The sequence below is a fragment of the Phasianus colchicus genome, chromosome 17 (assembly GCF_987193195.1).
Source record: "Phasianus colchicus chromosome 17, bPhaCol1.hap1.1, whole genome shotgun sequence".
NCBI classification, from domain to species: Eukaryota; Metazoa; Chordata; class Aves; order Galliformes; family Phasianidae; genus Phasianus; species Phasianus colchicus.
Window position 1 is genome coordinate 5,824,252 of NC_143452.1, and position 18,125 is coordinate 5,842,376.

Here is an 18,125-nt window from a genome sequence, read left to right on the forward strand (position 1 = left end):
TTTACCGAAATTGAGTTAATTGGCTTGGATGCACACATGCTGAGCTTTCATCTCAAGGGTACTGCGGTGGAGGGATGTAATTAGCAGAACATTAACCCGTGGCTGACTGTTGGTCTCCCACTGGATTTGGCTGGTCTCTTACCATTGATGCCTAGTGCTGGCTCTGCAAAGATACATCTTTCATTCCACCTCTTCACATTTTTCCATTTTTTTCCCTGCTAAGCCCCAACTCCACTCATCTCACTGGGAACATCTGTAAGTTACTTCTCAAGGAAGGTCTGCCAAAGGCAAGGCAGACTTGCTGCAATCTTCTCCTGTGAAGCTTGGAAAAAGGGGCTGAACACTTCTACAGGTCCGTATGCCGGAGGAAGTCAAAAAACACTGAGCTGGGACCTGGCTGTACACACCTCGCACAGAGCAGTACGAGAGATTCAGTGGCCAATTCACCCCAATACCTTATATACCTTGTCCTGGAGAACTTTGGCCTTAATGATGTTTCTACAGCTCCTAAAAGACTGAAAAGGGCCGAGGAAGAGTATTGCAACCCTCTGAGGGGTGCAGATGGCAGTGCTGGGACCACATCCTGCCCACACAGCCATGGCAGCAATGACCAATAATGCACATTTCCCACCTGCCCCTATAGAGACATCGTTTCCAGGTCTGTAACCTCAGGAAACATCACAAACACTGACTGCAGTTCATCCTGAATCTGCAGAAGATTCAGACTCATCTGTGCAGGGGAGAAGATTATTTAAAAAAAATATACAGATAATTAAAATAATCGCTATTTTCATCTGGAAATACTTAATTTGCTTAGAGAAATGAAATATTGGCAATGATGGGTTAGTGGGCAGAGAGCAGGAGAGGCGGTCAGGCTCACAGTGACAGCAGTTTTCAGTTTGGCACACAACCAGCACATGGTTTGGGATTAGGAATGGAGGTGTCAGACAGAGCTGTACGGAATTTTTAACTCAGAATTTCAGACACACCAAGTCATCTAACTGATTTGTTCTATCAAGTTGTGTAAAAATCATAAAAGAGGACTCCAAGCTTTGGCTCTCAACAACTCATGCATGCAAAATTTTGCCCACGTGGTTGAGCACAGACACAGCTGACTGCAACCTTGAGGTTCTCAGCATCACAGAAATACGATCAATTGATCAGAAACCAAGTGGGACGTGTCAGCAAAGCAATGCACCAACCATGCTGATTCACACACTTGACATTCCTTCAAAGAACCAAATGCCTTTATGGGTATTGTGACAAATACATTCTTTAGTATGTTTCTTTCCTATATATCTTTATTTTCTTTTTTAGCCCCCTGCAAACCACTTCTTTGTTATTAAAACAAATTCAAGCCAATATGCAGACCGATGCTATCATACATAATCATAACAGTTCACTTCCACACACAGTCTACACTGCAAAAAAAGCTTTCTTGTCTGTGTCAGCCCTCAGATGACAGCTCTTTTAGATCACAAAAATCAAGCTGATTTCTAAATAAATATACCATCTTCTTACATTGAAGCAGGTCAGATCTACAAAAAACAAAGTGCAACGACCCATCCAAGAGGTGCAGCCAGTCCTAACTGCAGGCAACACCTGATGGACAGGAAAGCCTTGCACAAAGCTCACCTTCACCTCCCCTCTCCCAGCTATACAGCAGACTCCTTAGTTTTGACTGGCTTCAGGCTCAGGGCATCTTCAAAGCACTGTTTTTCTCATCCATTCAGAACGATTACAGAAAAGGATGAGCCTATCCTGAGATACTGCAGTTCAAATAAGAAGTCTACAAGAATATCTGCCTTGTGATGATGGACATTTTACAGGTCACTGCTCCTTCCCTTGTATCTATTATTTCTGTAAGTTTCTACCTCAAAAGAAAAATACATCATCACACAGTTACATGATAGTTGCAAAGTGTCATTTTATTCATTCATCTGCTTGCAGCCCCTCCCCTTGCTGGTTTCTCTCACAGTCATTAACTTTGTGCTTGCCAATGTCTAGGACAACAGAGCTCTGGATTTTGCATGTTCTCAAACTCTACTGTCCCAGCTACACACTCAAATCATGTTAGAGGATGGAGTCAAGAAAGTTAAGAACAGGTTCATGTAAAACAATGTTCTGCAGAAGGAGAAATCACAGCAAGAAGGTCAGTGGGGTTGATTTTAATAGATGTGTATGGTCAAAAATTCATAAAGCAAATGTGACAGAGCAACCTGGAGTGCAAACATCTCACGATCGCTAGACATTAAGGATGAATTATTAGTTATATCTTTATTAGAGCATGCATACTTCAGTTCTCTGAACTCATTAACCTGCCTTAGGACTCAGCGGAAACCAAAACACTATTGTCTTTAAATTGTAGAGAAAGGAGAACAGCTAATTAGTGCTAAAAAGAGAACCCACAGCTGTTGCTCCAGTTACCAGTAGGAGCTACAAAGGGGACTTCACTGCTTCACTTCTGTCTTTCACCCCTGCCTGCCAGAATCCCAAGCTCTCAGGGAATGACCTGTGAAAGCAGGGCTGGAGTAAGGCTTTCTCTGACCACATAACCCTGCCAAAGCCCATCCACCACCTACCTGCTTACTGCCAACACCAAGCAGCAACATAGGGCTGGATCAGGAGAAATCACAAAGCACTTTTAACTAGGCATACAGCCAGCTGTCTTGCCCTTCATCTGTCCCTTCTCTCTTAGTCCCCCATTTTATGAGGGGAGATATAGAAGAAAGAAGCTGTGTACGAGCACGTGGCACCCCATAGATATCAGCACACTGCATCCTAGTGGGCGTGCAGAGCTGGCTTTCTGCTTGTGCCAGAGGTGGGTTTAGGGAGCAGTGGGGATCACTGCTTTGTGGTGTTTCCACAGATTTCCAACTTGTTAGTGTGACATGAGGAAGGAGAAGGATGAGAGGGAGGGGTATGGCAAGGTATGTCAATACCCTTCCACCACAGTAACAAAGAATGTATTAAACTGGGACCAGCACCAGGGCAAGTTTGATGGCAGAAGCGCAGACCTCAGCTGGCTCATACTTCTGCCCTGTCTCAATTACCTTGTGTTTCTTCATTTTCCCTGCTCATATCCTTAGATGTGTCTTTCTCCCCAAAGAGGCTTTTCAAAATTGCATTTGCAATTGGAAGCATCATAGCAGTGGAGGCGGTGTTACTTAACCACATAGACAGGAAAGACGTTGTCAACATCATCCCTAAAATTAGTCTGAAAGAGAGAAAAAAAGAAAAAGCTGAATTGAAGTTTGACACCGATTCCAACACATTCTAGCTACGGGAAGAAAAACTCGTGTGCAGGGATATTTTAAAATTAAATGAAAGAGCAGCTTGTGTGCAGAGCTGCATCTCGGCTGCCTGCAGCCCATGCCCCCCATGCACACCCCCTGCCCAGCAGTCACCTGGCTGGCTGCACTCCCACACACATCAGCACCCTGAGTGCGATCCTGCGGTGTAAATTCCACTCCTCGATGGCCGATGCCATGATCAAACCACTGAGAAAGAGGAAATTGGTGTCTAAAAAATACTGTGGGCAAACTTTGTTAGATGGGAGGATGCCCAGGAAGGGAAAGAGGACGATGGGCAGCAGAGCTGTCACAGCCAGGGGCAGTGCCTCTGTGCACCAATACAGTGCCATCAGTAGGATCACGTAGAGGCATCTTCCTTCCTGCAAGACAAAACAGAGAGGGAAAACAACATCAGTGGTGCCTGAGAAGTCTTTTCACTTGGAGGTACCAAGACAAGCAATATGCATCAGTTATTCTTCCAAGGATACCCTGTTTCCCCTCAAATCATTTCCATCAAGAGCAACATCTTCCCCGCGCCAGATTGCATGGGGGGCTCAGGACTGATCCTCTGAAAGCATAAAAAAATCCCAAATCTTTCCCAGTTTCCTGAGCCTCTATGCTGGAGGATAGCAGTGCACAGTCTTCAATCCAGGAGGCTCTGGAGGGAAGGAGCTGCCCTTCCATGTGAAGTAGGGTGCCAATGCTCAGGATGCACTGCTGTTAATGCCCTTACTTGTCCAACTATCCAACAGCTGCTACAACAATTCATCTGTGCTTCCCCTCCAACTTTGTATGGCTACAAGAAAACAGCTTTGAGAGATGGATGCACCGAGCCCCCTTCCATAGCAACAGGAGGCACACAGAAAGGTTTCTTTTGCTGGCTCAGAGCCTCCTCAGAGATCTCTGAGAAACCTTTCCAAGGCACCCTGTCCCTGCAGAAATCAGTAAATCAAGCACTCTGATCAGGAAGTGCCACTTCCTGAGGAGCCTGCCCAAGTGCAGTGCTGCCCATGGCTGGCGGAAACCCAGTGTTCCCAGTGCCCATTCATTCACTGAACTGGGAGGCACAGCGAGAGCAAAGCTGCTTGTCCTGGAAAGCCAGGGAAAGGAGCTGGGACAACAGCCCCGAGCAGAGGAGTGGAGCCTGGGAGGAAACTGGGAGCCCAGCACAAAGCCACGGGGGGCTGAAGGGGTCACTGGCAGCAAGCAGAGGCAAGGTGCCCACAGAGCTATAAATAACCACTGAGAGCCCTTTGGAAGCCCCAGAGCTATTTATTTCCCCACTCTTTTCCAGCTTGTCGAACAGGTTGGATTGTTTCTCAAAGGCCCCTCTGTACCTCCTCTTGGACCTCCATTCCCTGCCCCAGGGCTGGGGCTGCCAGGGCCCCCCAGGAGGCTCAGGGCTCGGCCAGGTTCTGGGGCAGCACTGTGTGTGAATGGCCTTTTGGACAGAGCTCAGCCTGGTGGATGTGCTGAGCCTGCAACAAGGCACGAGAGCAGGTAGGGCTGAGCCAAAAGGTGCCAGGCCACCTGCAGAACTGCTAGTTCACCATGAGAAATAACAGTGATTTATCATTCAATCCACCTGTGGCGTGCACCTAAAAATTGGCCAGAGTGACAGAACTGGTTATTTGCCTTTGGCATTCCAGTTTTGCATTTCACAAGCAACTTTCCTAATAAAACTCAAGTGCTCCATGCACGTAGAAAAGTGAATACTAAAGAACTAAGAACTATTTGCTTTTATTATTGAGTATATGAATCACAAGGAAGCCACCATTTCATATCAGGTTCTTAAGTTCTGGATTCAAAGAACATTCATGGTCTTAAATTTAGACTACAGGGAAATGGCATATGAGATACAGTGAAATAAAACCTTGTGTTTCCAGAGCAGAGCTCAGATGTGGCACCCAGCAGCCCCCAGGAGATCTCCATGGCTTTACTTTATCTGCTCCAATGCGACCAGGACCACAAACCCAACAGTACTAAACTTTGCAAAAGTAAGGAATCACGTTTAAAACGTTCACAGAGCAGATGAGTGATTTCACCCCCACGGCAATTGTAATGCCTCTTGGCTCTGCCTCCTTCTGTATTCCAGAGAAATAGTTCTACTCTCATTAAGTCATTTCCATTCATTCTCTAAAGGCCTTATAAATGAGTTTGTCTCCCAGCAGAAAAGTGTTCTTCAGTTTTCTGTAAAGTTGCACCACTGGACTTCAAAACAAACATGTTTTGCCTCTTACATAGGAAGAGCAACTGCAAGTGTTGAACACCTGGGTATAGGAGCAGCCATCAGTGGTCAGCAGATTGCAATTGGCTTCATTAAAGAGATGAAGTCTGATTTAGAAAGTTAATTATGAATTAAGGAAGAGTTCTTTTCTGGTGCACGAAGATGTGTGCAAAGCATTCTGGCAAACATTACAATGAAATACAGCATGAATCTAATACATAATGTTCACTGCAAGATCAAATGCCAAGGGGTAAAACTGAATAGAGTAAAATAAAAAAACCTACTGTATGAAGGGCTCTGCTCAAATGATGAAACCCACATGAACTGACAGCAAAGGACACCAAAAAGAAAGCTGCAGAAGGACAGGGATGGTCCCAGCTGCTCCCAGTGCAGCCCTGGTGTGTGCAGCACTGTCAGCCCCACGCTTCTCATCCTTCAGCCCTCATGCTGGGTCACCACCAGACTCCCTTCCACTCCTCTCTCACCTCCATGCAGCTTCATTTTGTATTTTTTTGCAGAATAAGCCTATCAAAGTTCAGAGGGGAAAATGGTAGCAAATAGGGGCTTTTAAATGGGTCTTGTGATTGGGTTAATTTTATAACCATTTAATGATTTCCAGGGAAGTGCTTGATGGCTGTGGACTGGAGCAGCTCTCCCTGCTGTTGCACAAGACACTTGGGAGCGACCTCTGCCCACCCTGAGGCAGATGCTGCCTTGGCTGCACTGAAGGCACCGGGGAATTTCCACACCAGGACCTGCAGCCCAGGAAGCAGAGCCCCATGGCTTCCATGAGCAGGCTGGGAGGGAGATGGGGTTGAGGTGCTGGCAGGGAATGGGGGTCAAATCAGGAGACCAGTTCACCCAGGCACAGCACCAAGGCATGAGGATGAGCTCGTGCCCACTGCCAAGCTGGAGGACACAACAGGAGCCTCAGCTGGATCTAGACCCTGCAGGCCCAGCAAGCTCCCAATAGACCTGGTGCTTGAAAGAGCTCTGCCTAAAGGCACAGCCAGGCTTTGGGTTTGCTCCACCAACCTCTGCATGTTCCATGGCCAACACAGCCTCACCACTTCTCACTGGCTCTCCCCAGCACCCATGCTATGACCAAGCAAATGAGGAACATAAAGGTTCTTCCAGAACCTCAATCCCAATACCGGAGATACTTTGGCCAGAGCTGGAGCTTTTCAAGATTCATTATCCCACTGCCATTACAAAGGAACTTCCTATCCATGACACTCAGAGCTCCTTAGTGCTATCAGTACCACCAGCTGTCAGCATCTCGTTCACAAACTGTCCCCAGTTCTCAGCTCTGATGGTGTCACAGGCCCCCCAGTCACACTGCCTGCTGTCCAATAGGATGGGTATTTGAATCCTATTTCTACCAACACAGCTCCTGCAAACATTATGTAATCTGGACATAAAACAAGCCCTGTTTACCAGCATTCCTGCCAGCGGAGTTCTTTTGCTCTGGGTATTTGCGGAGTGGCTGGAAAGGGGCCCTTAACATAGGGGCACGAGCTGCTAGAGCTGCAGTGAACGCTGATGAAGATACTTTTCCTCTGGAGTTACCCTAAAGACACAAAGCTTATGAAACACAAAACACTTCAAAAAGTATAAGCAATTGGCAGAAAAACAGAATCATTTTCTCTGCTTTACAAAAGTGACAGTTGAGGCTCAGGAAAAGTGGACAAACTGACCACAATCACGTAGGGAAATAATGACAAAGATGGGCATCTTCCAGAGAAGCGGCCCTGCCTCGCAGGTCTGAGCCTCACACACACTCCTGGGGGCAGCAATAGCTCCTGCAGCTTCAGATGGACTGCAGAGCTGGAACAGCCCAGTGGCAGTTTGACACCATGTAAGGGTAGCAGTGCTCCCCGCCTGAAGTCAGCTCCATTCCTGAAGAGATCCACCACATTTTAAAACAGGAAAGAAAAAAAAACCAACCATTTTCCATGATGGTGAGCCATGAAGCTCAGTCTTAGCGTCATGTTGCCGTGATCTGAAAGCTTCCACCCTCTGCATCTTATTTTATGCACCACCAGGGCTTCTCTGAACTCTGGTTATGATGGATGTGCCCTCACAACTCTTTGTGCTTTGAAAGAAACAGGCCAAGCTCATGAAGTCTTTCACCACTGTGGCATATTCTCTTGTCCAGCTTGCCAAAGCCATCTTTGAACTATGGAAACAAGGCTGCAAGGGCATTCTGCTAAAAGCCACCACCTCAGCAAACAGCATCCTGTGGGCTCTCATTGCCCATGCTCAACTTTCACATTGTACATACAAATACCACGTTGAGCCTCTTGGCTACGGGTATCCAGTCTGCTGGTCATGTTCAACTGACTACAGGGTGCCATCTCTCAAGCCCTTTTTGGGGAATCTGATTCCCAAGGGGACTGCAGCTCAGCACAGCTTGTGGTCAGCATTCCTGGCAATCCCAACAGCCTATCAGATTCCTTTTGTGCCACACATCCTGAAATGTTGCTCATTACCCTCAACACCCTGATGAGGAATTTTTTCCTCATCTCTTTTCATCTTCTATGGTCCTTAGCTTCCAGTTAACATTAATTCTTGCCAGTTTCCCTTTCCCTGCCCTGAGCATCACTGATCTCACCTTCTTTGTGCCAGCTTGCTTTGAGCCAGGCTTGCCTTGACCAAAGCTTGCAGTGCACATAGTCACATGGCTTCCAGTTATCACTCTTCTTTCTTCATTGAAGTTAAAAGAGATGAAAAGAAGAGCTTATCTTTGCATTCCATTTTGTGAAATTGGCTTTTCTAAATCACCAGGCACATACATAACTCAGGGGTGGACTTTGTGCACAACACATAACAGGGCTACCACCACCACTTCCCTGCCAGGCTGCTCTCCCACCAGCAGCCACTCGTGTTCCTACAGCTCAGCAGGCACAGCTCCAGCCCAAGATTCAGACCCCTGCCCCTGCACACTGTGCCCCCAGCTCATCATGTCACCTACATTTGCATCACCAATTCCCTCACAATGCCTTTCATTGGAGATGCCCCATGTTCCTTGCTTTTGAGTGCAAGCGAAATCATTTTTCTTCTGGAAGTTCTTAAAGTCTCCTTGTTGTCATTGGGAGGACTCATTACATCCAAGTCGATTTTAAATTGCTCTATGTCCACTGAGAAAGTCAAGCCTGTTTTCTGAAGGCATTGGGACCCATTTGCCTGCTCAGAGCTCCTTTTAGCAGATTTGGCTGCCTCAGCTGTTACCAAGCCAAGAGGCTGTAGACATTGAGTTCATTAGAAGCTGTTGGAACAAGCTCTTTGCACAGCTCATTAAAAGTGCCCCCCATGCCCCTTCCAGCACAGCAGTTCCTCCAGCCCCCCCTGCCCCACAGAGCTCCTGGCAATCATTCACCACTCCGTGAGCCGGGGGGTCGTGGGCACTTCCGCACCCGGGACAAACATTCTGCCATTTCAGCAGCCACCGGAGCTGGAGCTGACACAGACCCTTGTGCTCAGCGGGGAGCATGGAGTATGGGTTACACATAACCCTGGGCTGGGTTATGTGTTACAGCCACGACTCATTTCTCGCTGTTCCAAATGCAGTTTGGGGAGCACATCTGGGGGTTTAGGTAACCTGCTGACAAAGCAGAAATTTCATTTCTCTATTGAAGAGAAAGGAGATTGCAGAGGAAATCACTTCATAGAGTCTCCTCCTCCAGGGCTTCAGTCTGCATCAACTTCGCCAGCCTGATCTGGTGGGGGGCAGCCAGCCCACGGCCAGGGTTGGAGATTGATGATTGATGGTCCCTTCCAACCCAACCATTCTATGATCCTATGAAAACAAAGAGTATCAGTAAAACGTCAGCACCAGTGCAGCCCTGACACTGTGCCTCTGAAAGGAGGGGCACAGCAGCCTGGAGAACCCCCAGCACAGGTGACAGATGATATGTAGCATTGTAGCTATGGAGCTCAGCAGCAATAAGCAAGGCCAGACCTGAGGTGTCCTCTTCCTCAAAAGGTTTCAGCTCCAGGCAGGGGTCACTGAGGTGCAGGTTTCACTGGGAAACCCATTGCACATAGACCACGAGGTTTTACCCAAGAGCACATATGGATCCAAGAAATCACATCCTACTTGTGGTTCTCTGTTCTATCAACTTTAGGCTATGATATCTCAGTCTCCAGATCCAAGTGAGATACTGCCCTTGAAGCCAGACCTCAGGTGGCTCCCTACGGCTCTGGTCCTTATGGGTGCCTTCTAGCTTGGTATATTCCATGTTTCTATGGTCACTTGGGAGATGAGAGTTGCTGAGCATCTCAGTGGGGAGAAGGTAAATTCTCACTGGACATGAGATTTCAGTATCTCCAGAGCAGGAGAGTGCCACAGAGACACCTCTGAATAGACACCCACATGAGGAAAGCCTCATCCCAAGGCTGCACCCCAATGCTTCTCATCCCCTATGGGTTTCTCTCACCACACAGCACAACGACCACTCAATGGGAACATGTGGCTCTCCAGTCCACCCAACTCCCATGCTCCACATGTGCAAGAACTCGGTAGCACAAAACTTGCTCCAACAGCTGCACGTTGCTCAGCAGCTCCTCCTGCCCCAGCCTTGCTGTGGGTGCCTGTCTGGAGGAGCATTCCAGTGACACCAGCAGCACATCAGTAAGCTGATTTCCCACTGTATGAAGCTTGCTGAATACTGGAGGCAGTTCCCATGCCTTCCGTTGTTCCTACTCCCCCTTCCCCCAGCCCTCACACTGCTGCAAGAAGTTCGAGCCCTTCCTTTTGCTTCCTACAGCTCTGCAGCTTGGCTCCGGGTGGCTGTGCCTAATCCTGTGTTGACGCAACAGCAACATTCCCTCTGTGCTGAACAGCAAGGGGCAATTCCATGAGGGTAGCACAGAGGAATTGCAGCCCCCTGAACACGAGCAGAGATTTTTTATTCTATTCCTTCCTCAAACACTCAAATCTTTGCAACCTGGCTGTCAGCACACTCTTCCATAAGCATCTGGTAAAGCAATGGTCATGTTAGTATTAATTGTTTTAATTCCAGAGAGTCATTTTGCTGTCTTGTGTGTAGAGGTTTCACTGACAAGCACTACACAGGCAGAAGTAGATCCCAGAAGGGTTGGGTTGGAATGGACTTCAGAGACCATCTGCTTCCACCCCCATGCCATGGTTAGGGTTGCCAACCACCAGACCACGCACGAGATCAGGCTGCCCAGAGAAACGCACTCAACAAATGCCACCTGCGTGTCCTCGCTGCATCTGAATCATTCCGTCATCGCTGCGCACCAAACATCACCAATCCTCTGATACAACCCAAGTCATTCTCAGATGGATCTGAGTCAGAACATCAGGCAAAACCCCACACACTGAGGTCAGCGGCACAAGTTTCCCTGCGATCTCACAGCCCCGCGTGCTTCCACCCGAGGATGCTCCCGGTGCGCGAGGGACAGCTGCAAAACCCTTCAGCCTCACTCACATCCCAAAGCCCAAACCTTTTATCCCGCACCTACAGAACACGGATATCTCACGAAAGCTTTCAGAATACAGCACCATCGGTTCCACACATCTCCCCGACATAAGCCTACATAAGCACAGTTCGCTCAGCCCACCTCTTAAAATCTCGACGCGGCCCCACGACGCCCCTCCACGCACCGGCTGCACACCTCGGCTGCACACCTCGGCTCCGCGCCCCCCGCTCCGCGCCCCGCTCTGTCTGACAGCCCCGGCAGCAGCGCGGTGCCCACGCGGTACCTTTGCGGGCAGGCTGAGCAGCACGGGCAGCAGCGCCAGCGGCGCTCCCAGCAGCACGACGGCACGCCGCACGCTCCACGCCTTCTTCACCACCGCCCCCAGCGCCGCCATCCCGCATCCCGCGTCCCGCGCCGCTCCGCAGCTTTATCCCGGGGCGGGATGGATGAGGGAGGGGGGAACGATGCCGCCCCGCCCGCCGGGAGGAGCGCCCGCATCCCGGCCCGCCCAGCGCCGGACTCGGGTCTCTGTCCGACGGCGGCTCCGCTGCGGTTGCGTGATTCTGTTATTCGGCCTAAGCGGGGGCTCGGATGTCCGACGATTTGTTTCGCGGTGCCGCGTGAAGCGTTTTTCTTGTTAAAAATAAATGGACGCTGAACAAAAGCGCAGCGGTGCGGAGCGGGACGGGACCATGGAAACACCGGAAAGGCAAAGTCTTGGCCGCCGCCAGGGTGAGGCTCGGGAATCAAGTGAGGAGCATATGACTGCAGCCCGGCCGGCCCTGGTACAGCCTGACGGGAGAGGATGCTTCGGTCTGAGCCGAAAAGGAGATAGAGGAGCTGCAGCCTGGGGCAGGACCCCTTCTGCACTGCTGTGCACAGGGCCGAGGGAGGGGCACACACCACAGCACTGAGGGCTGAAGCTCTGACAAATGGATCAAAGCCGGAGGAGCTGAGCATTCTCTGCTTTTTGCATCAAGGTTGGGGTTAAGGAAGCTAAGGAGAGAAGGGAAGGCAATATAACCCTCTGCCTTAGTGCTCCAGCAGCATCCTCTGAGTGTTTTAAAAGCATTCAGAACCTGTAAGAGTTGGGCACAGATATATGGGGGATTGTGTAGAAACCTTGCTCAGCATGGAGACCCATCCCTTCCTGCAAACAATCAGCTCTCTGCAGAGCTACTGCCTCCATGCCCATCACTCCGACCGCATCAAAGGTGTTAGAGGCCAGTGAATCAGATGAAAAGGCAGACAGGCCACTGGGGAAAGCTCTTGTCTTACAGAAGGCCTGAATCACTGGCACAGAGGGAACGAGAAGTTAAGAGGCAGTGTGGTGGTACAGCACAGAGCCGGGCGGCTCCCCCAGCACAGCCGTGCTCCAAGTGTTCCCCTCCACTTCCTTAACAGAACACGGACAACTTTGCACAATGGTAACAAATCAGCCCATCCCCACACCCACCCCAGGCAGGGGCTGAAGCATCAATACTGTGGCTGCTTTTGGAGCTGAACAGACACAAAAGGTTGGCTGGGCACTGCTGGGGCTGCTGGCACAGTGAGGATCCAACATCCGCCTGGCTCCGGCCCTGCAGCCATACAGCCCCACTGGCAAACACTCCTTTTGGAGCCTAGAGAAAGCACAGAGCTGACCAAGGGAAAGCTGTGGGGACTTTTCTCTGGCCTTTCTCTGCATAACACCAGAAATAAAAATGTATCGGGATAAGAAAATGAAAAGGAGGTTCCTGTGCTGTCTCAGTGCTGTCACAATATTGTCATCACTGGCAGAGCGGTGCAGGATGGACGGGGTGGGCAGGTAGATGGCTGAGGAGCTGAAAGCAAAATTCAGGCCTTCAGAATGGTGTGACAGCTTAAAACAAGCCCAGCTCACTCACCAGCCCATCAGCCAGCTTGGGAGCCCGTGTGTGAGTGCATGCCATATGCTGGACCTCTCAAAATCAACTTCTAAGTGAAAAAAAGCTTCAGAAGAGCAATAAGCCATCAGTGCCACAGCCTGCTCATACTCTCACGATGGTACAGATTTCTGCCAGTGCAGCAGGAGAGGGGAGCAGGAGCACATCTCCCCTCTGAGCCATGAGTCACATCCCTGCTCAGATGGCCCTTTCTCCATCCATTTCCCAGCTGAGAGCACTGCAGGCTGTATGCTGCCTCACCCGGCCCCCCAGCTCCTCGTATGGGAAGAAAGGTGGTGGGACACAGCTTGTGCCTGAGCCAGGGAGAGGCTTTATCTCCCTGTGGTGACCCTCACACACTGAACTCTGGGCTACAAATGAGCTTTTATGCTTTTATGGCACTGACTTGGTTTCCTATCAGCACTGATGGGTTGAAAAAGGTTATCAGTGTTTTGCATCTTGCAAAACTGGGAAATATCAATTTCCTGCAGACATCAAGGCTCAGACTAAAAAAACCCACACTGTATCACCTACATGCACAGCTTACATATGCACACAGCAACTGCCCACACAGAAGAGGTACTGTTCAAAAGTCATGTAACAGCATACCCAGGTTATGCAACTGCATTTTCATCCCTATTTCTTGCCATACTAGTATGCATTTTCTCCCACAGCTGTTTTTCTTCTTAGAGGGCTTAGAGATCTACAACCCACAGGTCTCCAAAAATCCCATTATTTTAGTTCTGTACTTATGCCATTAGTGGCAAAGCAGAGTACACTGTTATTACTGAAAAAGTACTTCCAGGCTGGTGAACCTGAGCTGGGTGGCTGGCTGTCCTTTTCCATAAGAGAAACCACCAACAGCAATCAAACACCAGAAATACAATCTCATCAATAACCAGCAGTTCTATTCAAACCCTTAACACTCCAAATTCTTCCTATGAAACTCTACTACTTCCGTTCCCTTTGCCATTCCCTTTTTCCTTTTTTCCTCTTTCCCAGCTTGTCTGCACACCCCCATATTCCTTGCACTTTGGGAGAAGCCAAGGGCAGACTGCTCCCAAAGCAGTGGGAACGAAACACTGGAAATGAAGCTGTTTGTGGCAGTCTGCCCTTGGTCTCCTGCAACATTTCAGCTGTAGAAAGCAGCAGACGGACCAGCTGCCCGTCCAGCACACAGCTACAAATATTTGCTGTTGAAAGACCTTTTTTTTCCCCAAATGCAGACTTTTTTTTTTCAGTGCTGGTGATGATGGCAGGGAGACACCCAGTGGCTGTGTGCAATGCAAGCCGTCACCCTGCACAATCCCACCATTCCATGTCCTCTCAGGTGGCAGAAAGGACCTTTTTGGGGTTTGTGAAGGCCAGCATACCCCTAGGGTTGTTGCAGACAGTTCACCTGGGTAAGCTGGGGCAGAGCATCACCGGTTCTCCTGGTGTCACACACAGCTGTGACCCAAGGATCAGCTCCAAGGTACCATAGCAGTGACACAGGCGGGGCTGCAGGGAGGTGCAGGTGGGTATTTTCTGCAGGTCTGGAGCCTCCTCTTTGTGGATACATCACAGATGGAAACAGTGACACTACACTAATAAGAGAGAAGCTAGAATTATTTATTGATATAATATAGATATGATACAATGCTTAACAAAGCTTGATTGTAAATAAGTACACAACAGGATTCGAGATGGCTGGATACATTGGATTGCTTACTGATGAAGGGCAGGGAAAAGCCACACACATAGGAGCTCCTCCCATTGAGTCACGCAGTTGAGAGCGGACCCCTTTTCTTTCTAAACTGCTTGAACCACAGAGGTAAGGAGCTGGATCCACTCCTAGTGCCACACTTGGTCAGTAGTTTATGTCTAAGGGGATTATACAGGCACTAAGATACGATCTTAGCAAAGCTAACAAAGCCTAAAGCAAACTGTTGATCACTTATTGAGGATCTGTGTTGGCAAGGCATCGTGGCACCAACGTGTAAAGGATCTGTGCAGGCATAACCTCCAGAGCATCCCCGCTCCAGGGCAGATCCTGTCATTCTGCCATGCAGGAGAGCTCAGGGACTCTTGGGCCACTCACTATTTATGGGGTCAGATGATGGATTCGTGGTCATACGTTGTTTTTTAGCCACATGCCAACCGGCTCTCTGCTGTTGAACTGCCCCCCAGTTTGAGACAGGTCTGTGGCCATGAATCTGTTTAGCCCAAGTGCTGTGAGTGCTGTTGCTCACAGTCCTCCTGTGCAAGGGCCGAGGGAGGGAGCTGGGGGAAGCAGTGTGTATGGGGGGAGCACACCAGCACGATACACACCTGCTGGGATTTTTCCACTCTCAGATAGCTCAGCACTCATTACAGCATCCCGGCCATAAAAACTTGCAGTCCATCAGCTTTGTTTCTACTCCACGCTCCCGCAGAGAGGACTGCATTTTAATAAACATACTCATAGTTAGAAACAGACTGCTTCAAAGGGCTCTGCAAACACAACACAGCTCTGGCATCACCGGGAGGCAGGCAGAGCAGTGTTTGTACAGATGGGGCGGTGGGCAGGGAGGGCGGCGTGCTGGGGGGGTGGGGGGCTCTGATCGGGGTCTCATTAGCTCACATCCACCTGCTCCACTGCGTTGCAAGGCCCGGGTCCAGCACCCTGCAGGAGCCTCGGCGACTGCGTGCTGCTGCAATCACCCTCTGTGCAGCCCAGCATGCCGGGCTACGGGGAAGTGCTGCAGGGCTGTGCGCGGGGCAGATCTGGGGCTGCACAGATTAGCAAGCCTTTGCGGCATCCCTTACAGCTTGAAAAACAAAAGAAAACAACACGGATCGTGGCCTCGGGGCAAAGCTGTATCTGAGTCGGTGGAACCCGCGCCCCACGCTGGAGCCGAGCACTCGCCCAGTGCCTCCTCTGGCAAGGAAGTGAATGCGCGCCGGGCACGGGCAGCCCGCAGCGCTAGGACACTTGCACCGCGCGGGCCGCGAACCGCGGAACTCAAAGTTGCGGGGCGGCGACGTCGCCGCTGCGCCACCGCCGAAAGCTTTCACTACCCGGCTCGCAGCCTTTTTCCCTGCCTCACCGCCCCCAGCGCAGCGCCGCGCACAGCACGGCACGGCACGGCACGGCACGGCACGGCACGGCACAGCACGGCACGGCACGGCACGGCACGGCACAGCACAGCACGGCACGGCACGGCACGGCACGGCACGGCACGGCACAGCACGGCACGGCACGGCACAGCACGGCACGGCACGGCACGGCACGGCACAGCACAGCACGGCACGGCACGGCACGGCACGGCACGGCACGGCGCGGCACGGCACGGCACGGCGCGGCGCGGGGCGGGGCTGCGAGGTTCGCCCCTCCGTTCAGCCGATTCTCCGTGCGGCTCCGTCACAGCAACAAGAGGGAACAGCGTTCCCTTCTCCTAAGGGGCACAGAACCTCAAGTCATTTCTGAAGGCGTCAAAGCTCACGGAGCACTTAATGCACAGGACTGGTCGCTCTGTACCACGGGGTTCATAAACTTCCTCTGGGCCGTGTTACATTCACACCCTTAAATCATGAATCAGTTAGTATAAGGAAAAGCTACCAAAACCCACCAATACCTCCCGCTGGTAGGCAGGACATCACAGTGCAAGCAGATCGCCATATAAACCTACAAAACCAGAAATCTGCAGCAGACTTCTTGCTTCAATTGATGTTTCTCAGCAGAAAACTGCTCCTCATTAACAACTGTTGCGTATACTTAACAACAGAATATCAACTGAAAATTAACTCAAAATTACTATTGAAAAGAAGAAAGAACTGAACCTGTCCCGTGTTTAGTGTTCTATTTCAGCCATTGTTCATATCCTGAAATTCAGAGTCTTGAAATCTTTTAAGACATGCAGAGGCCATGGTCACGGATTGAAACACTTTGTAGTCTGAGTAAAACAGACATCTGTTTTCCTTAATGACCTTTTCTTGATGCTCTGTAGGTACCCGCAGGCCCCGTCACCTCCCAAGAACCCGCAGTCCCTGGGCTGAAAAGATTACCAGCTGTTGTACCTGCACAGAGAACAGGGCCCATGGAGCGGAGCTGCTTTTCAACAGCAACATCTAACGCTGAGGTCAGAAGTGACCTCCAGTACTCACATCTCACCATTATTTGGGTAACTTTACAACGGTTAGAAATCCAATCCAATTTATTTCATATGAGACACTATTATCAAAATAGTAATCTGTGCAATAAAAGGAGCTGGAAGTATAAATAACCTCCCAGGCAGAACCAAGCAGGAGCATTTCCCCATCGCTGCCTGCTGTCACCCAATCATGGACCTCTTCCTCCCCCTGAGCCGCACCTCATCCAGCCGTTTGATCACTGGGCCGGATTTCTTAGATGCGGCCGCATAGCTCTGCAGCAGAGCCTGGAACACAGTTTCTGTATCGGGATGGGTGCTAAGGAAGGCTTTTTCCAGCACATACAGATCGACTCCCTTATCCTCAGGAAGAGCCGAAACAAAGCTGAGCCCAAAGTCGATCAGCACCAAGTCCAGCTGCTCCGCGGGCGGCCGCAGCAGCACGTTGGACGTCGTGAGGTCCCCGTGGATGAGGTCCTCGTCGTGCATCCTGGCCAGCAGCTGGCCCATCTTCTCTGCCAAGCCGAGCAGGCTGCCGGCATCGCTGCCGCTCCGCTGCACGGAGTAGATGTGATCCTGAACAGCGATCGCGCCAACGATATCTTCCAGGTAGATGCAGTTGGACGCATAATCCACGAAGTAGACCACGGGAGCCGGGATCCCTGTTTCAGAACAACACAACACAACGAATGCAACGCCGGCCGCAGGCGGGCGGGAGCTCCCGGCTCCGCGTGCCCCCCGGCACAGCGACGCCCGCCCCGGCAGCGCCCACCTGCCCGCCGGCAGCGCAGCAGGGATCGCGCCTCCTGCGCCGTGCGCCGCCGGCCGAGCCGCTCCTCCAGCGCCGGGTGCCGGTAGCGCTTGGGGACGCGGAGCTTGGCCACGGCCGCCCGCCCCAGGAAACTGCCCCGGTAGACGCGCGCCTCGGCGCCCTGCTGCACCAGCTGCAGCCCGGGTAGCGGCGGCGGCGCCGCCTCGGCCCCGCCAGGGCCCGGCGCACCCGTCTCGGCCCCGTCCCGCCCCGGGCCCGCGGCCCCGTCCTCCGCCCCGGCCGTGCCCGCGCCGCCCGCCGCCGCCGCCATCACCGGGCCCGCCGCAACACCGCGCATGCGCGTCGCTCGCCGCTTCGGCAATCCTCGGCGGC

General features: G+C 51.1%; 2 protein-coding genes across 6 annotated transcripts in view; both read right to left on the reverse strand.

Moving 5' to 3' along the window:
• The window catches only part of SLC13A3 (solute carrier family 13 member 3), a 31,722-nt gene extending 15,673 nt beyond the window's left edge, over nucleotides 1-16,049 (reverse strand). For 2 of the 5 annotated variants that reach the window (XM_090152444.1, XM_090152441.1), the window contains exons 1-4: nucleotides 11,252-11,579; nucleotides 8,135-8,226; nucleotides 3,408-3,673; nucleotides 3,054-3,217 (exon numbers count right to left, since the gene is read on the reverse strand). In XM_090152444.1, coding sequence (XP_090008570.1) covers nucleotides 3,054-3,217; nucleotides 3,408-3,673; nucleotides 8,135-8,226; nucleotides 11,252-11,369 — 640 coding nt within the window. In that variant the 5' untranslated portion in view covers nucleotides 11,370-11,579. Of the gene's footprint in view, nucleotides 1-3,053; nucleotides 3,218-3,407; nucleotides 3,674-8,134; nucleotides 8,227-11,152; nucleotides 11,589-14,271; nucleotides 14,459-15,182 lie in introns of those variants that run through there. The other 3 variants (XM_090152443.1, XM_090152442.1, XM_031590702.2) reach the window with 3 other exon arrangements.
• A 422-nt stretch (nucleotides 16,050-16,471) lies between these two features.
• Nucleotides 16,472-18,105, reverse strand: TP53RK (TP53 regulating kinase). Its single transcript, XM_031590690.2, has 2 exons — nucleotides 17,754-18,105; nucleotides 16,472-17,643 (listed from the first exon to the last, which is right to left on the reverse strand). Exons 1-2 carry the CDS (start codon nucleotides 18,088-18,090, stop codon nucleotides 17,165-17,167), a joined length of 816 nt encoding a protein of 271 aa, XP_031446550.2. The 5' UTR covers nucleotides 18,091-18,105; the 3' UTR covers nucleotides 16,472-17,164.
• Between the last annotated feature and the right edge of the window lie 20 nt (nucleotides 18,106-18,125).